The 17762-nt window shown below is 43.3% G+C and overlaps 2 protein-coding genes across 3 annotated transcripts in view; one reads left to right on the top strand and one right to left on the bottom strand.

Moving 5' to 3' along the window:
* The window catches only part of cdh23 (cadherin-related 23), a 139491-nt gene that overhangs the window by 108879 nt on the left and 12850 nt on the right, over positions 1-17762 (top strand). For both annotated transcript variants that reach the window (XM_076743002.1, XM_076743001.1), the window contains 7 exons: positions 13977-14198; positions 14304-14423; positions 14736-14916; positions 15005-15138; positions 15794-16003; positions 16334-16441; positions 17295-17397. In XM_076743002.1, coding sequence (XP_076599117.1) covers positions 13977-14198; positions 14304-14423; positions 14736-14916; positions 15005-15138; positions 15794-16003; positions 16334-16441; positions 17295-17397 — 1078 coding nt within the window. The remainder of the gene's footprint in view (positions 1-13976; positions 14199-14303; positions 14424-14735; positions 14917-15004; positions 15139-15793; positions 16004-16333; positions 16442-17294; positions 17398-17762) is intronic.
* Positions 503-12787, bottom strand: vsir (V-set immunoregulatory receptor). The gene is made up of 7 exons (XM_076743814.1): positions 12515-12787; positions 5837-6253; positions 5484-5534; positions 5288-5398; positions 4984-5011; positions 4165-4340; positions 503-2536 (listed from the first exon to the last, which is right to left on the bottom strand). Exons 1-7 carry the CDS (start codon positions 12600-12602, stop codon positions 2499-2501), a joined length of 909 nt encoding a protein of 302 aa, XP_076599929.1. The 5' UTR covers positions 12603-12787; the 3' UTR covers positions 503-2498.

The following is a 17762-nucleotide window of genomic DNA, read 5'->3' as shown; positions in this document are numbered from 1 at the left end:
AAGCCACAACTCAAATTTCAAAAAAGAGGAAGTGTTGTTGCTTTTCCTGTTTAGAAATGTCTGTAACATTTAAAAGGCTTTTTAAAAATGTGTTTATGTACACAGACAGAATAAGACACATGCATTGCGTGACAGTTGCTTGTATTGGGTCTATATTTTGGATTTTTAACTAGCTCCTGCTAATACAAGATGCAAACACTAATGTGAGACTGCAGAAAAAAAGCACTGGCGAGAGGAAATGGCCAGCAACAGGCATCCCCTCCTCCCATCTACTTCTCTGTCTCCTCTCATAAAACAAGATACTAATATTGTTTTATCATTTTCTCTCCTCAATGCCAGGCTCCCTCTGGTGTGCACCATCTTAGAGGCACACAAGTGGAACAACCTTGTTCCGTCTGTAATGGCTCCCTAGGCAGCAAGTGCAGCACGTCCTTGTGTAGTGATAGTGTTGGAGACCTGCCAGTTCAAAGGAACAATGATTTCAAAGACTAGACACATCGGCTTTAAGGTTTAAGAGCTCCACTTTATTATACAAGCTACAACCAGGACGATTTAAATGTAATATACAGAACGAACGCACTTTTACAGCATTGCTGTGTGTGTGTTTAATACAAGTTTATACAGTACAAAACACATACAGATGCAAATTGATATGCAAGTATGCACACATACTCACACCTGACCACAAAGTTATTCTTGAAAGTATAACCCAATATTTGTAAACATACACGTGCACACACACAGACCACAAATATCACAATCACAAATCACAAATACTCATTCTTTTGAACTCGGTTTGACTACTTCTCAAAGTACTCAAATCTTAAAAAAAAAAAAAAAACATACCTGCAGTACATAATACCCTGTCCTACACACCTGCTACACATCATTTGGAGATGATTTCCGCTGAGCACCTGCTGCACACATTTCACCTCGACATGAAAAAACCACCAGTGGTTTCTCACAATCACACACAAACACAGACTAAGTAACAATATCATTGCGATGTCATTGTCATTGTCTTTTCATTTTCTCTCAGTGTGCATTGATATGATTTGGTTAACATTTCAATGCCATTCCTCCACACCTGTGATTAATAGTATTTACTTATTAACATCCCATTGCACATTCAAAAATGCAAGTGAACTTTAACATACAATATCCCGACAGTTCAATCAAAAATGGAAAAAAAAAAAAAACAGCTGGCAGTTACGGTGATTTCAATTAAGGATCAGTTGGGCTACATTCAAGAGAAAATCCATTGAATTATTAAACTGTACATGAGCAAGAATGGCAGTCATGAACTACTATCGTCATAAAGAAGCGACCACTTTTTTTCTACATACTTATCACATGTTTCAGCACTTTCTGAATATAGTTAAGGCCACTGTGAAGTGCTGCGTGTCTCAGAGAACAAGAGGAAGGAGAGTTTTACAGAGCAACAGACAGTAACTGAGGTAGGAAAGACAGAGGAGAAAGGAAGCCGAGGCCTAGTGGAAAAACAGTGTAATGCCATAAAAACAAATGACTGTCAACTTGTACAAGAATACTGGAACATCGCTGACGGTTGAGCCTCTTTTGGTATGAAGCTATTTGAGCGCTTTGTTACAATGATGCAAGAGAGCCTTGGGGCACTTTCACACCTGTGGTTTGGTTAAAAACACGCAACGCTGTTGGTTGTCTTTTAGTTCCAGTCCAGTTTGAGTTCCAACCGCCTTTACACCAATTACAAATGAAGTGAGACGTGTTGGCATGATGTCACATGGACAGACAGATAACTCGTTCACTGGACAGTTTTGGTTATTCTCATCCTTCATCGGCGCTACATGAACATTTACTCCAGGAACTGATGGCAAGTGATAAATAATATTGATCACTTCTGTCATAAATAATGACGGAATGGCAGGAAACTGAACCGAAAAAAGAAGTCTTGTACTTCTATCTTCTTCTTGTCACTGTGGCTGCTACGCTGCCATATTACACAGAGTAGGATGCAAGCAACACACACCAAGATTTGAACCCCCTTTCACTCTCTGATTCTCAGTTTGTTTGAACTGCAGCACACATGCTAGGTGTGAAAGCAGCCCTAGAGGCCACAGAAACAGTTTTATCTCCCTTTACGTGCTACCCCATCCAACACGGCGGGACCCCCACCCTCAACGCTCATTTCAAGCACCTGTTTTGTCCACAAACCACTGTCAGCGTTAAGAAGGAACATCGCACATACACCCAACACCTGCAACCACACAAGTGCTCACAAGCAAAAGTTTGCTTTTGGCCTCCAGTTGTTGTTGCAGGTGGAAATAGTTTTTGACCAAAAAAAATGGAGTTCGTTCCCTCCTGCGGTCCAGACAATGTACAGACGACAGTCCCAGCAGAGGTTATTGTGAGACAGCTTGTAAGGGCAACATCGCTCTGGAGGCAGACAGAAGAGGAAGAGAGTTGCAGGACTGTCTCCAGATCAGCAGTTAGAGCAATGAATGAGATTTCAAGCCCCTTTAAACCTGCAGGAACTCTGGAGACTCAAGGATGCTGTCTGGAATAAAGAACAGTGCAGGTCAGTGAGAGCATGAAAATGATAGCAGCTAATGCACATGTATCACCCTGCACAAATGCATATTTCATTTCCGTGTGCTGACGTGGAAATGTAGTAGACATGAGGGAGTGCACACATTCAAAATTGTACTTCCTGCCCAAAACATGGACAGATCTTATCAAAAGACACACGACAGCATTTCTTTTTCCAAACCTCCTACTCCATAGAGCAGCACAAACGCATAGAGACTGGTTTCTCAGAACGAGATGTGTTTTGCAGGAAACACATTAAAAAAGGGAACAAAGAGGCCTTAAGTCGGAGTTGCGACATATGGAAGATAAGAGGGAACTGCTGCTAGTTAAATTCCGCTCAGCTGAAGGTCAGTGGGCCAAAAAAGATGAAGAAGAAAGCTGAAGTGTGGCTTTTATCCACGTAACACGAAACCGCAAACCAGGCTGTGTTTTCTGCATAACGTTTGGAGTCCACTGAGGGAAATGTGCTCTGGCAGTTAAAGTCCACCTTGAAAAATGTGTAGAATATGTTTTTTTGTTTGTTAGTTTTTTTGATAGTTTTATCAGTATTTGAGGCTCTCTCTCTCTCAGGAACATAACTGTAATCTGACATGCAATCAAGCAGTGGAAGTTTCCATCTCGCTTACTGTAAGCAGAGGTTTTCCCACTATCAGCATTTTTACCCATTACCAGAATTCTATTTAAACACATGGGGCAAAACTGCGGCGTCTAAATTAGGAGTCACTTGGAGGCGGTGGCCCAGTTTTATCTTATGTTTGTGCTTGCCCATGTTTTCACACCAAGCTGTTCAAGGTCATAGAAATGAAATACAGTGATGGGTTCAGGGTGGATTTTCAGTCTGGGCTGGTTCCGTCCTTTACCTTGTACCATCACAGACCGTGCTGCCAGGAAATGGGGCAATCCACCTCAGTATGCTTGGAATGTCTGCGCAGGTGCCCAAGGAATCGGTAGAAAAACACTCAGGATTGAACCTCTTTACCGTAACTAATGTTTCAGTATTATTTCAAGTTGAGTCGGAGAGAACGGTTGAAGGGGCCATTAGTGTTAAATGAGAGTGCTGATGGGTGGAGAATGACTTGCGAGCAAAGCGAGAGAAGAATTCAGATGATGACAGCATAAGGAGCTGGTTTCGGTTGTGCGGGGGAGAGAAATTAAACTCCCTACGCCGTGGATTTTTTTCACATCAGGCCCAGCTGTTCTGAGTGTGAGCGTGCAATTTTGCACAAAAATGTGAGCATCTTTCCGCCAACACTTCCACCACACGCAGGATGTTTCAGCAGAGACAAAAAAAAGCTGTTCTCTGATTGCATCAGTCTTTTACCATACTGACTCTACATTATGAAATAGGTATTCCCAGAATTGGGTCCTTTTGCAATTCTGTTAGGTACCAATACTTGCCTGTATTGAGAGATTTAGTGCTTTTCATCTTGTTTAATAAGTAGCTTTAATCAGTAGATGGATATGTTGTCCTATCCTACTGAACTGTATGTCCCTTGTATCAATTTCTCTATCTTGGCCTGAATACTGTATGGTCTGTAGTACGAGTTGCTGTTGTGTAGTCAGAATGTACTGGATGGTTTCGTGTGTGCGTCCTACCTTCTACTGGGAAGAATACGTCGCCATGTGCAGGAGGAGAGAGGGGCGTTCCTGGGTCAGACAACAGGTGGCGTCCTGTTTCTGAGGATTGTCTGGTCATGATCTGAGACACAGTACGGGTCTTAATCTGTGGTGATCCCCCAAGAAACACAGGGTTCTCATGGCCAAGAGCCTCACTGTACACACACATACGAACAGATACACATACACAAGAAAGAGAAGAATCCAGATGAGCAAGATGTTGCTGATAATAGCCAATAATCTGTTTAACGCTCATCTGTTGCACTTTTAGAAGCTTCATGTCTGTCACTTACTATTATAGCAGTAATCATGGCTTTATTTCTTAAATGAACCTGAAATACTACACCAACGTGGTTTACAGTCTGCTGTGCACTACAGCTGCATGAATTAATGGTGGTACAGTCCATAAAACCGTGTCCCTTTGTACCACAAAGTAATCCAATAGACTTCCTATAAAAATACGTTCCAGTGGCATGCAACACAGCATACAGTGTAGAAGGCAAGTAATGAGTGTCCTTTTTGTTGTACAGTAATTAAGTTTATGTCTCCAAATGAATGTAGCAAAGTTGTATTGATGCTTCAAAACTACGTAGATCTTAACCAAACAAAAGGTCACAGGAATTATGTGCAGAGTTGTAACACGCTTTGGTCTAATCAGGTTGTTTGTCTGAAAGTACCTTTTGTGTAAGAAGTGTTGTGGCCACATCCAATGTACAAAGTATTATTATTCTGAAGAACAGCTGTGTTGTGAAGCTGGTATATGTAACCAGCTGCCTGACACACTGTGGGAACTCTTACCTGTCCATGCTCACCAGCTCTTGTGCACCTGGGAGAGAGGAAATGGGAAATGGGCCATTGTGAGTGAACTGAAACAGAGCGGAACACTACAGATAAAGTGTGAATGTGCTTCCTACTGTGTGAAATACAGTTAATCCACCGCACTGACAGGAAATATGGGTCGGACAAAACACGTTGGGGAGCCCAGTGTGGGAGATTTATACTTAGCATGGCATGGACATGGAAATGTGTGTGTGCGTGTGTGTGTGTGTGTGTGTGTGTGTGTGTGTGTGCGTGCTTGTTTGTGCATATCAGTAATACATACGTCTGCTCGACTGGGCGCTCTGCCTCTGTTTGTACACAAGCACCAGAATGATAGGCAGAGACAGCAGAGCCAAGATGCAGGCTGCTACGGCCAAGGCCACTGGCACAGAGCCTGGGGAGGCAACGGAGAGAGTTAAATAAACAGAATAACTGGCCAGTCATCCGTTGGCTGTGAAGGCTTGAAAAAGGTGACATACCTTCAGGTGGGGTGGGATCCCAGACAGTGCACTCTTGAGATCCATTTCTCCCTAGAAAGAGAGACCACATTGTTTCTCACGTACAGTATATCACAGTGCAGCAGTGGTTTGGGTTTCTGGCCATTAAATGCAACAGTTGCCTTCGCCTCAGCATATGACATTTATGCACAGCATCACAGACCACAGTTAGCATTCATAGACCACATGATGTAGAATCCCATAAAGTAATATAAGTTCCTTTTCCTAGTTAGTAGCTTTGCAAAAGATTATATGCTTGATCTAAGCTTCTTCACCCACCAGTTTACCTTAACTAACTAACTACACATTCACACTCATACATTTGATGTCCTTACGTGGTGTAACTTGGAGAACAACGTGGCTGTGGGGTCTCTGCACGATGGAACGGTGCATATGTTCCGTCTGGATGTCTAGGACCATACAGCAGTAGCGACCCTGGTCAGCATGTGTCACATTCTGCAGAACTACCCAGAAGCTGTGCTCTGCAGATCCAAATTGCAATCCTGGTGGCAGGCTGTGGTTGTGAGGGGAATGACTGTTGAAGGTAATATAGCGTGGGTACACCCGTGCCGTACAGTGCTGGTCACTGTGGGGTGTGAAAAGCCAGCTGCGCCTCAAGACATCATCGGAGTGCAAGGCGGCACCTCTCTGGCTACACACCAGTTTGGCAGTTGCACCCTCTGGACAGGTATAGTACAGGTGGGGAGCTGAAACACTCAGTGTGGAGTGGGAGTGGGACATCTCGCCTTTAGCTGGAGAGAAAAGACAAGTATGGAAGAATGTAGGTAACTTCTAGAACTGTTTGGTAACTCACACGTATTTATTAAGGTCTCTGAGATAGACCTTTCAGTCCGTCCCTCCTTAGTTATGAAATACAGTAAACAAGCTCTACCAGTCAAAACCTTTAGGTTGGACATGATAAAGTTTTGGGTTAAAGTCTGCCAATCCAGGATTTGTATGCAGTAGAATTTACAGGAAGTGCCTGAGAAACTCAACCCAGGGAACACAAATCCCCCATACAGTATATATATAGATATATATATTACAGATGACGAAGAAAAGCCTGAGGAAAGAAGGGAGTATATTTAGAAAAACATATTAAAAGTCACATGTTTGTCATAAGTTTACTTTGAGGGCACTGACAGCTAGTTTTTCCAAGGTACATCCAGGGGATTTATATTCAGAATCCGGAGGAAACATTACATCTAACCAGAACAAGACAGGGTTTAAAGAGTAAACATAAAAGACAGTATAAACATTTAAATAGTAATATAGATCATTTATGGTAATGCACGTACATCATGATGTCATGCTTTCTGGAATAAAGGAGAGTAAAGTTTTGTAAAGGTATAGCCCGGATATAATAAGATCATATATTCACACAGGAAATTGCTTGGTAAATCACAGTTCTGTTCAAATTATTTCATAGCTGAAGTTGAGTGGGATGAAATTCCTGCCTGGTACCAAAAGTCCCAATACAGATTACCACAGTGCAAAAATTATTTATAGAAACTACCAATCTCAACATGGATTTAACTCATTTCAATGCCCTATTTCTGCATTCTACATGCTTCCTGGTTTTTGTGCATTTGGGGTTAGCACACTTTGTTTCCTCTTCTATATATTTGTACTGTGGTTCAAGATACTCTGCTGGCTAAAACACATAATACTAACCTCCTGTGGGAGTTAAATTGCCTGTTCTTCTCAGACAACTACAGAGAGAGATATATACAAGACCCCATGTGACGCCTCTTTCCCCATCAAAGTAGGGAAAGTGAAGAAATCTCACTGATGTTCTGTCCTGGTCTGTTTCTACAATATACTCTAACCATTGCTGTGTGGTCGCATTACACAGAGATTGCAGTGAAATAGCCCCCTTTTTTCAGAAAACTCAGCACATTGCGTTTAGGTACATTCAGGAAACCAAACAGACAGCTGTGAGACGTTTCTTTCTTACATATAGCATGAATGCTTCTCCCTCTCACATACTGCTTTCAACCACATCCTGTTCTGACTTCTGTAGTGCAGCAGTGGAATGCACGAATAGAGTAACTCTTGAAGGTTTGCCCTCAATGATTTTTGTCACTGATATAAAACAATATAACGAACATATCCTCAGACTAAGCAGACTGAAGCCCATCAGTAAGTTGGGCCAAAGCAACTTACAAAGCCAAAGAAACTTAATGGTGGGCCACTGGCCAAAAGCAAACCCATTGTATTGCATTGTTAAGATGCAAAATGGGCTCTTAGATCCCAGGTTCCTGTAACGGTTCCCATATTCCACTGGCTTCCTACATTAAGTGTCACTCTGCCCACCGTGTTCATAACATAATCAGTGATTTATATTTAAATTTTTAAAATTCCTCTATTTTTTTCCCCCCTAGAAACATCTGGCAGAGCAACCTTGGCCCACAGGCCCCACTTTGGGCATCCCTGCTATGCGCCCACACCATACATCCACAGTGCAGCATCAACACACATAATGAATGACTCCCATATATAAAGCATTTAAACAACAGAGCATCTTTGTCACTCTCTGGCTCTCTCTGCTTAAATAGATCATTACCCTCCTTTGTCTGTAACAGACTGTAGTGTGGTTAAGCATCCCAGAACGCTCAGCGCTGCAAAGAAGACAGGAAGCCTGCGTGTGAGTGCATGTGAATTACACTTATGTGTGGGAGTGGACTGCAGTGAAAGAAAAGCATGCATTCAAGTGTGTATTTCTGCAGTTGCACCATGGATCAGAGATTAGCAGCTACCCTCCAAACACAAACACACACACACACACACACACACACACACACACACACACACACACCCCGGACTGGTTTGTGCCAGGATCTGAGGAGTGGACTTCCTTCCTGAATTGTTCAGGCACACGAACACTCCTCCCACTCCTCCTCCTGTTTGACTCCTTAATACTTCAGCTGAATTTGAAGGGCAACAGCTGCTGCTGCTGCACTGCTCTTCATGGCCTGAAAACTTCAAGCAGGTTACATCTCTGCCCACACCCCAATTAGTAATGATGTCACTGCAGGCTCATCTTCATCTACTGTTGAAGACAAAACACACACTGTTCCATCACAGATTGGACTGCAGCATGCTTGAAAGTTTAAACCCATAGCGAGCAGTGGAGCAGCAGTTTTGTGTGATTCGGTATGGATTAAACTGTGATCTAAATTGGCAGTTTTTTATGCACTACCACTACTTTCCTGAGGGGGCAGCAGACAGGCAAGGGCCTTCGGGGTCATCCAGGCCTATAATGAGGAAGCATGTGATTTGTCTCAGTCTAAATGTCAATCCCAGTTTTTAATAGCTGGTTTATACTCTGCTGGAGTGGAAATACAGTAGCTGACCAGCCAACGACCTTTTCTTTTTGATTAGCAGTGCATGTTTGTATATTCAGTATGTGCGCATCCTGTATAATTGTCACAGACTGTGAGGTACGTGCCATGTTCCTGTGTGTGCAACTGACCTGTGCACTAGCCATTGTGTGCTAGGAAAAGCAATAGGAAGACCAGGGAGGGTGATTAAAGTGAAACTATTGCCCCCACGGCTGTTCCTGCCTGTGTGACGGGACAATGGGAGGGGAAGCCCTTCTCCTCTCCTGTTTCACACCCACCCTCCTTCCTCCCTGCCCTTCTTTTTGACAACTCTGACCCCATTTATACTAGCAGAGAAGGATTTCTGGTAAAGGAGTGAGCATTTATATTGTAAAATGTGTTTAATATATTTTTCTTAACTTTTGCCTGATTGAAAGCCAAAGGATGATTAACTCAAGGTTGCCAGCTTGGAAACACTATCATACATATCAGCTATATTTCAGGTATGGCTAGTACTGACAAGACCAGGCCTGTTAGAAGTAGTTTTAGAGACAATGAATTTGATTTTTGAAAGCATGTTAGGTGCCATCTGGGCGGAGTTACCACAGTGTCAGCTCCATTTGAGCTGTCTTGATGTGGTTGCAACCAGGTACATACAGGCGGTGAGTTTTACCCGTGTCGGGTACAGACAGGATTTCTGTCACTTGTATCCACCAGACATCTGTGTTTTGGCTCCGTTATACATCTAAGTTTCCCTCTCTGATCTCTGTTCTCAGGATCCTGATAGCCCCTCAGGGCACAGAAACAGGCCCTCCTTTGTTTTGAGCCTGAATGCCACCTGTTTAGGACATGTTGCCTCTGACAGCTTTCTTACATTCAGACATGCAGCATTGCCTGTGTGAATTAATTAAACATGTCTTCATATCTGCCCAAATTACCCCAATTTCAACTTCTTCATTAGAGTTGCTAATACAACATAGGTTACTGAACATACTGGTAAATCTGGTAACCTTTCACTGGCATGAGTTCTCTGTCTATGTACAACGGCTGCCTCCCTGCCCCCTACACATACACCTCAAACGCCACCCTTTCTCACACCTACAGTAATGGTAATGATTGTCCATCCCATTACAGGGTGTTAATGAAACCAGCAGGGGGATCCCAGATTATCCCCTCCACACACACACAGAGAATAGTTTCAGTTGAAGCTTCAAGCATAACAAGCAGATGCATTAAGTACCTTTTTAGCAACGAAAGAGTTCAAATGTGGCAGCCATAAAAGGAAGTGGTTATGGGTCAGTGACGTGGGTCTCCATGTTCAGAGAGCCATGACTAGTTTGTGATAAACTTGTTTGCACAAGTGCAACATAATAATGCACTTCCTCTAAATATACTTCACACACTTAGCTACGTTACTAGAGGTTTGTGTAATGAGAGTTTCGGAAACATGTTTACAACATCATTACAACATCATTTCTTCATTTAACTGCAGCAATGATGGAGCTGAAATCTCATTTCGCAAGTGTAAATGGGCCTCTTGTACTTTAGAAACAGCAAAAGTGACTTAATTATTATCAACTAGTTTGCCTGCTTTTTCTCTCTTTTTGGGTCCTTTCTGCTTTTCATAGTGTGATTATATTGTTTTACCGTTTCTATTATAGTTTTCAAGTTTTAACCACCGACACATTAGGAGGCTGTTTTTGTTGCTGTGACTGGAAGCAGAGTCAAGGCTCCATCAGTGACGGTCAATGCTGTGTCCTTGGGCTGTTCAGAGAATCCCCACTGTGGGAGAAACATCTTTACTAGAAGTATGAAGGTCGCTGGTGTTTGGGGGGTTTTTTACATCTCATACTCACTGCATATTAATCATCAGAAACCAAAATTTCATCTACAAATGCCCGACACACATTTGTGATACCCACAAAAATCACAGAAAGACGAGAGAGCACCCTCCTACTCCGTTGTCTTCTAATTACTCATGCACATGCATGTGCCCACACATCTGCTGCACGTCAACATGCTCGCTGCTGACTGTGAGTCCCAGATCAGGCCAGCTCCTATCCACAAGATCAACACAGGAAACCATTTTTGTTCATCGCTGCACCCTAATAATGACTTATTCATCCGGGACAGGGGATCAATGTACGAGACAAGCTCTGTCACAACAGGAGAAGAAAGCAGTTGAGACAGAGAAACAGTGAACGCTCACATCCTGTGGGGTTTATTGACCATTTTTGACTGTGCCATTGTCCTGCACGGGGAGCTAAATGCTTATCTAGACGGAAAGGAAAAGAGCCACTGATTATTGCCCTGTTTATCTCGAGTCATGTTTTGTGGAGGAGAAAGCCATTACTGGCAGTGGCACAAACAGCTGTTTTCATCATAGGCTGAAAGGAAGGAAACTTCCAAACAAAGACAACATAACAGAGCTGAAAGGAGGGCACCACGGAGTCCTATAGTTAGGCCTTGTAGGTCTTTTATTGGAGCCTGTTGAGTTTTATGGCCCTGCATAAAGAATATAAAAGAACATGGGCTGCAAAATGTGCTTTGTATTAGTTTTAATATTGTCTTAAAACATTTCAAACAGAAATGTGTTTGTTTTGCAGTGGATCAGCCTAAAGGTTCAGTAAACAGCTCTGGTTGCCTTTGACGGACTTATCATGTGAGCTTATCTAAAAAGACCGAATCCTAAGGCCGAAAAATGATAACCTCTGCAAGGTCTCATTGGCGTTTGAAGTGAAGCAGCCTGCGCCCCGGAGGCAACAGCTGCATCTATCGTCTCCTCCAGGCGTCAGTTACCTAAACTTCCAGCAATGCCAAGTCCTTGGAAGAAAAACTCCCCGCATTTTGATTAAATAGCTCCCACGGAACTTCTGTGAAAATGCATCACCAACTGGTTTCAGTCAGGAGGCAAATTACTGAACGCTCAGGTCACCAAAGTCGTGGCGCACAGGCGCGCACAGCGCAGGAATGTTTTCCAAGTTCGGCACATTGCTGCACATTTCAAGACTCGTCCGTCCAAAAACGTCCACTGTTCAATTTGCTCTCAAGTTACAAATTTAGTTTAAGGTGGTCTTACACTCCGCTGCATCCCTTTGGGAGGGGACAAAACAGTTTCATGCCAGATGTTTTGTGTCAAAACAACAGCAGTGACAAGGCAAGTCAGAGAGGCTTTAAACCGCGTTCACTGCTGAAGTGTTTACACAGACAGCATGCGTGTGTGCAGTAAAAGCAAAATGAAATCAACCAATGGCTGCAGCTGTTTCTGGAAAGCAGCAGACACACACAGTCTCTACATGGAAGCTTTGTGCCCAAACAGACACACATGTTGTGGGATGATATTTAAAAAGAACAAAAGCTTTATGCTGCCTGTGTTTGGAGGCATGACACAAGATGACGGGCTGTAAAACAGTCTGAGGTTCAAGGCTCATCAGACCTGTCAGATAAACCTCCACCCAGACATTCACTTCCTACTGAAAGTCATCTGATGAGCTGAACGCTTTAAACGTCCAAACTGCAGGATTTTAACTGTGAAAACACACACTATTGATCTCCATCAGTGTCCTCAGTCAGTTGGTTTGTCACTAAAAGAAAGCTGTCGACAAGTTCACACACGCCCGAGCAGCTGGATGAATCAGTGAAACAGCAGTTCTGAAGAGGAGGGATGGCAGAGTGCTTTTTCTCTCTTACCTCCAGCCATGTACAAGAGAACAGAGCAAAGCCAAAGCATGAGCTTCTTTCCCCAAAGTGATGTCCGACAGGGAAATCCCCTCTCCATGGCCGTCTGGATGTTGAATGCAGCACAGTGTTTGACTCAGACTGCCAACTAATTCTAAAAGTAGCTTTTGGTAAACTTTTTCCCCCTTTTACTCCTTTAAACTTCACAAAGTCTCCCCACTTTCTACCAAAACACAGCGGTGGTTGACAGATCCTCGTTACTTTGTCTCCAAGTTGATTAGATCTGAACTTTGTAGCGTAAAGGCAACGTTATACAGAGGTGAAACGCTCCTCCCCCTACTGTCAGCCTCTCTCTCTCTCTCTCTCTCTCTCTCTCTCTCTCGCTCTCTCTCTCTGTGCCCCACCCCCATGAGTGGAGCACTGATGAAGTATCAGTCCCCAAAACATCTAGGTATTAATACACAAGAAAAAAAAAAAAGTCTGCATATATTCTTATAAACCAGACACAAGATGTTAAAGGGATACTCCAGTTATTGTACCCCCATAACGACATTGCATGCAAGGATTTTTAGAAGGGATGTTCAAAACTGATCAAACAAAGCTAGAGATGTTCTGCCCTGTAAATGCCCCTATCTTGCAAACACCAAGCACCCAGTTTGTAATGAAGACTTCTGTTTAATATTACAGCTACAGATGACATTATGAAAGCGGTTTAACAGGCTGCGTAGCTCTAACCATGACCAGTAAACTGATGTTCATGTCCAAAATCTGTGAAAGCTTTTTATTTATTTATTTATTTATTTATTTATTTATTGCTGACACACCCATACACGCACCTCATACAGCAGAAATGATATTGTGAAATTGTAACGGCCTCTTTAATGGCTTCAGCCTGAGGGTGTCGATCAGTGGGTCCGTGTTTTCATGGAGGGGAGCAGGGAGGTCAGACTGGTGGAGCAGGAACTCAACTCAACTCTCAACTTTTATTCCAAACAGTGATACTTTTGCTTCTGTGTCAGGTGAAGCGGTTTCTTTTAGGATGCGCTGCTGTCTCTCTTCCTCTTCACCCCGTGAGAGATTTAGCTTTTTCCCAGACTGAAATTTGACTACCTTACTGCGTCTTCTTTCCACACCGCTTACTATTTTCTTTCGGTTCACACAAGGTATTTTTCTTTCTGTCTGTAACAAAATACACTCCTACTGTCTTCTCCCATGTTAAAAGAAGCCTGAATATCAGATGTCACATCCTGTAGGCCCATCATCAGCGAAGACAGCAAAACCTATATGTTTCCTGTCTTGCAGAAGCCTTATTAACCACACTGGTGGCTGGATGGTACGTCTTTCAACATTATAATGATGGAAGGACACCAAGAGCAAATTTAGACCCACTGGCAGGCCCAGCTGACACATATGCAGGAAGTGAAGCACACGTTGTCAGTAAAGTTTTCCCATTATCTCTCTCTTTCCCACGCAGTCCTCAACCACCATCTACGTTCATATAGTGGATGAGAATGATAACGCCCCAGAGTTTCCTGAGGAGGAGTATGTCACAGTGTTGAGTGAGGGGCCAGACACAGTGGGTGCCACCATCGCCACAGTAACAGCAATCGACCCAGATGAGGGTCTGAACGGCACCTTGCGATATGCCATCACTCACGGCAACCTGATCCAGACCTTTCATATAAACAGCATCACGGTGAGAGCTGTTCTACTGCAGTGTTACAAGCAACTGCAAAAAAAAAACAAAAAAAACAACTATATGTGAACTTCCTGTGTGTGATGTGCATGTGTGTGCATTTAGGGGAGGATTACAGCCGTAAAGGAGCTGGACTTCGAGATCAGCAACGGGCACTATGCACTGGTCGTCACAGCCACGGACCAGTGCCCAAATCCTGCACTTCGCCTGACATCTAGCACAACAGTAATTATGGAAATGAGACACACTCCTTTACCCTGTTTTTTGAAACAAAAATAAGATCTAACATTTTAGAGCTGAAAGGACGGGTTGATTGACAGAAAAGCGCTTGATGTGTGTTTGTGGAAAGACCCTTAGAAGTCAGTTTAAACTGAACGTCGAACAAGTTCAGAAATGTATCTATGCCATACATGTTAAAGCTGCATGTGGAAAATGACATTACTGTGAATGTGGCTGGTTCTTGGTGTTCATCCTCTTTCTGCCACACATACTGTGCATGTCAGATGTGTTAAAAACTTCTTCTCCCTCCCTCCTCAGGTGCTGGTAAATGTCCTAGATGTGAACGATGTGACACCCACTTTCCCAAGAGCCTATGAGGGACCCTTCGAGGTGACTGAGGGTCAGCCAGGACCCCGGGTGTGGACTCTCCGAGCCAGTGATGAAGACTCTGGGCTCAACGGCAAAGTGGAGTACAGCATCACTGGAGGAGATTACCAGAGTTAGTTCCAGATTGTTCTGTGGAGAGAGTGACGTGTTGCTAAATCCTTACCATGTGTCTCTGAGCCTCTTTCTCTGTCCCTCATCAGATGAGTTCATGGTGTCTCCAGTGGAGGGCGAGCTTCGGGTGAGGAAGGATGTAGAGCTGGACAGAGAGACAACGGCCTTCTATAACATCACCGTCACAGCCCGAGACCTGGGAACCCCATCTCACAACAGCTCGGTAAGTCTTTATTACACAAACACACGCAAGCAGACAGACCATATCCTCTTGAACAATCAAGTTGTTGCAAGTTTCACATCTGTGCTGTAATTTGGCTTGCATGGACAGTAAAGCCCAATACAACATTAAACACTGATCCTTATGAAATATTCCTCTGGTGTTGCCCACAGACGGGCACTGTTCCGACTCTCCAATGGCTACAGCTGGACTGCAGGGCAGCCTTTAAAATTTAAAAGTGTGTAGCCTCTATGAATTATAGCTGCTGTAGTGTTTATTTAGCTGTGTACAGCAATGCCACAAATCGCTAAACTACTTGCAACAGCGATGGACAGCTATGATGTTATCAAATGAAAATTTAAAAATATTTACGGAGGGACCAGGTGAAAAAAAAAATAGCAAAAGTGTTACTGCAGGCACTGGGAGGAGACTGGGGAGGAAAAGACCCTTGGATCATTCCTGCCTTACAAGATCCAAACAAAGCATTTAGCAAAGTCTGCATCCAACATTTCAAAACAGCTACTGATTGAATCTCTTTGATGGAATTCTAAGCAGTTATGTGACACAGATGTGATGTCTATTCAACATTCATTGTGGATAGACAATCTAAGTAAGAGCTATTGTGAACAGGCATGTTAAGTTTTTATTTTTTCTTCAGGTGGTGGTGGGGGTCCATGTCCGAGACATCAATGACAATGATCCAGTCATCCTGAACTTGCCTCACAACACCAGTGTGAGCGAAGGCGCGTCCATACACACTTCTGTGGCCAGAGTACGAGCACGAGATGCAGACAGTGGACGCAACGCGCTGCTCACTTACAACATCACTGCTGGCAACCGGGATGGAGCCTTCTACATCAATGACACGGTGAGATAAAGGGATGGTGTGGAGGAGCCGAACAACACCTGAACCCCTGACATGCAGGTGTTTGATCAAGCCTTAGGCTGTCAGTGTACCCTGACTTGGGACGTGTTCCTGCTCCCTTTCATCGATAGTCTTAATGCTTGTGCAACCTTGTTCCAGATATATTAACACATTGGCAGATGTTGGCAGCATACACATTTGTGGATTCAATATATTTACCAAGTACACAAATACTGCATTGGCACCAGGGTTCACACCAGTAACATGTGGTTAAGAATTAAGAATGAATCTCTAAACAAACGTGTTTTTCCTCTTCCTGTCTGTATCTGTCAGACAGGTGTGGTGCAGGTGAACAGGCCACTGGACAGAGAGCGAGTGGCTGAGTACAGACTCACCATCACCGTCAAAGACAACCCTGAGAACCACCGCATCGCTCGCAGGGTAGGTAACCTCACTCTCCTGCTCACATAGCACTGCAAGCGTTCACATATGTTGGCTGGCAGTTTCATAGAGGGACCACTGAAACAATCAAATCACTGTCACTGACGTAAAACCTTTTCGAATCACACAATCAGAAATACTTTGGTACCAGTTTTGCACAACGACAGCCCCAAATAATAAAATTTAACAGTCTGGAACTCAGAGACCGTACAGTCTTTCCCAAATGTGACTCAGTAGCATGCAGCACACATGTCATTGCTTTAAGTTGAGAAATATGCAGCATTCATAACATATTTCTCTACCAGAAGTCCATTTCAGGAAATTGCAAAAATAGAGTGATAAGACACCCTTCTTTATGCAGGGCTTTTGTGGACGATAACATCTCCTGCTTTTAAGCCCTATTGTAGTTTTTGTTTTGGTTTTACTGGCATACATCTTTTATCTTACTAATAATAAGCATCTCATGCACACTATTTGCTGAAAGCAAGCATGCGAGCACGTTTCTATGTGCAACTGCAAGGTTTTTCATATAAAAATAATAACGTGGCATGCTTGAAGTGTTGCCTCTGTGGGAAAGGTGAGAAATTGTACAAACTCAGCTGCAAAAAAACTCAGCCACCAGCACTGTGAAAGCAGCCTGTCGCTTTGTGCACAGCTCAACAACAACAAAACCTGTATCTTTATATCTCTATATACATCTCTATAACAGTGAAGCCCTTCATAGTTGTTTACTTCTTTGAGTGTTGATTAACTTACATTTCTCTACCTCTCACTTTTATTCTCATCTTTACTCTATATATCATAATCCTATGTCATTGTTTCTTCAATCCCATGTTCTGTCTCACACCACCAGGATTCAGACCTCTTGGTGATCACCATTCTGGATGAGAATGACAACAGGCCTACATTCACCAGGACCAGCTACAGGGCTGAGATCACCGAGAACTCTGCAGCAGGTAGCACTCAAGCTGGTGTGTCTATCTTTCTCTTTTCCCTTGAGTGGGGGCAACCTGTAACTGCAGCGCAGGGCATCCTTGCAGAACACTTTAACACTGTCTCACCCACTTCCTGCCTTTGTTTACTTGTCTTTAGTGATTTTCTTTCCATTTTGAAAGTTATAGGTGAGATAGAAGGTCTGACAACTTTGCATTTTCAAATGGATTTGGTCACAGCGTGAACCAATCTGTAAGAAAATACCTCACAAGAGCAGTCAGTTAGATTATTTGAATGCAGGGTATGAGTCATAGTTTATGGTTATCAGAGAGGCGGCAGTAACACTTTACTTGTCCCTCTTGGCCTTCATTGCTGACAGAAAGCCAAA

This window comes from Chaetodon auriga, chromosome 11 (assembly GCF_051107435.1).
Source record: "Chaetodon auriga isolate fChaAug3 chromosome 11, fChaAug3.hap1, whole genome shotgun sequence".
Classification (NCBI taxonomy): domain Eukaryota; kingdom Metazoa; phylum Chordata; class Actinopteri; order Chaetodontiformes; family Chaetodontidae; genus Chaetodon; species Chaetodon auriga.
The sequence above is the reverse complement of the archived record's forward strand: the minus strand, read 5'-3'. Positions and strand labels throughout refer to the sequence as shown.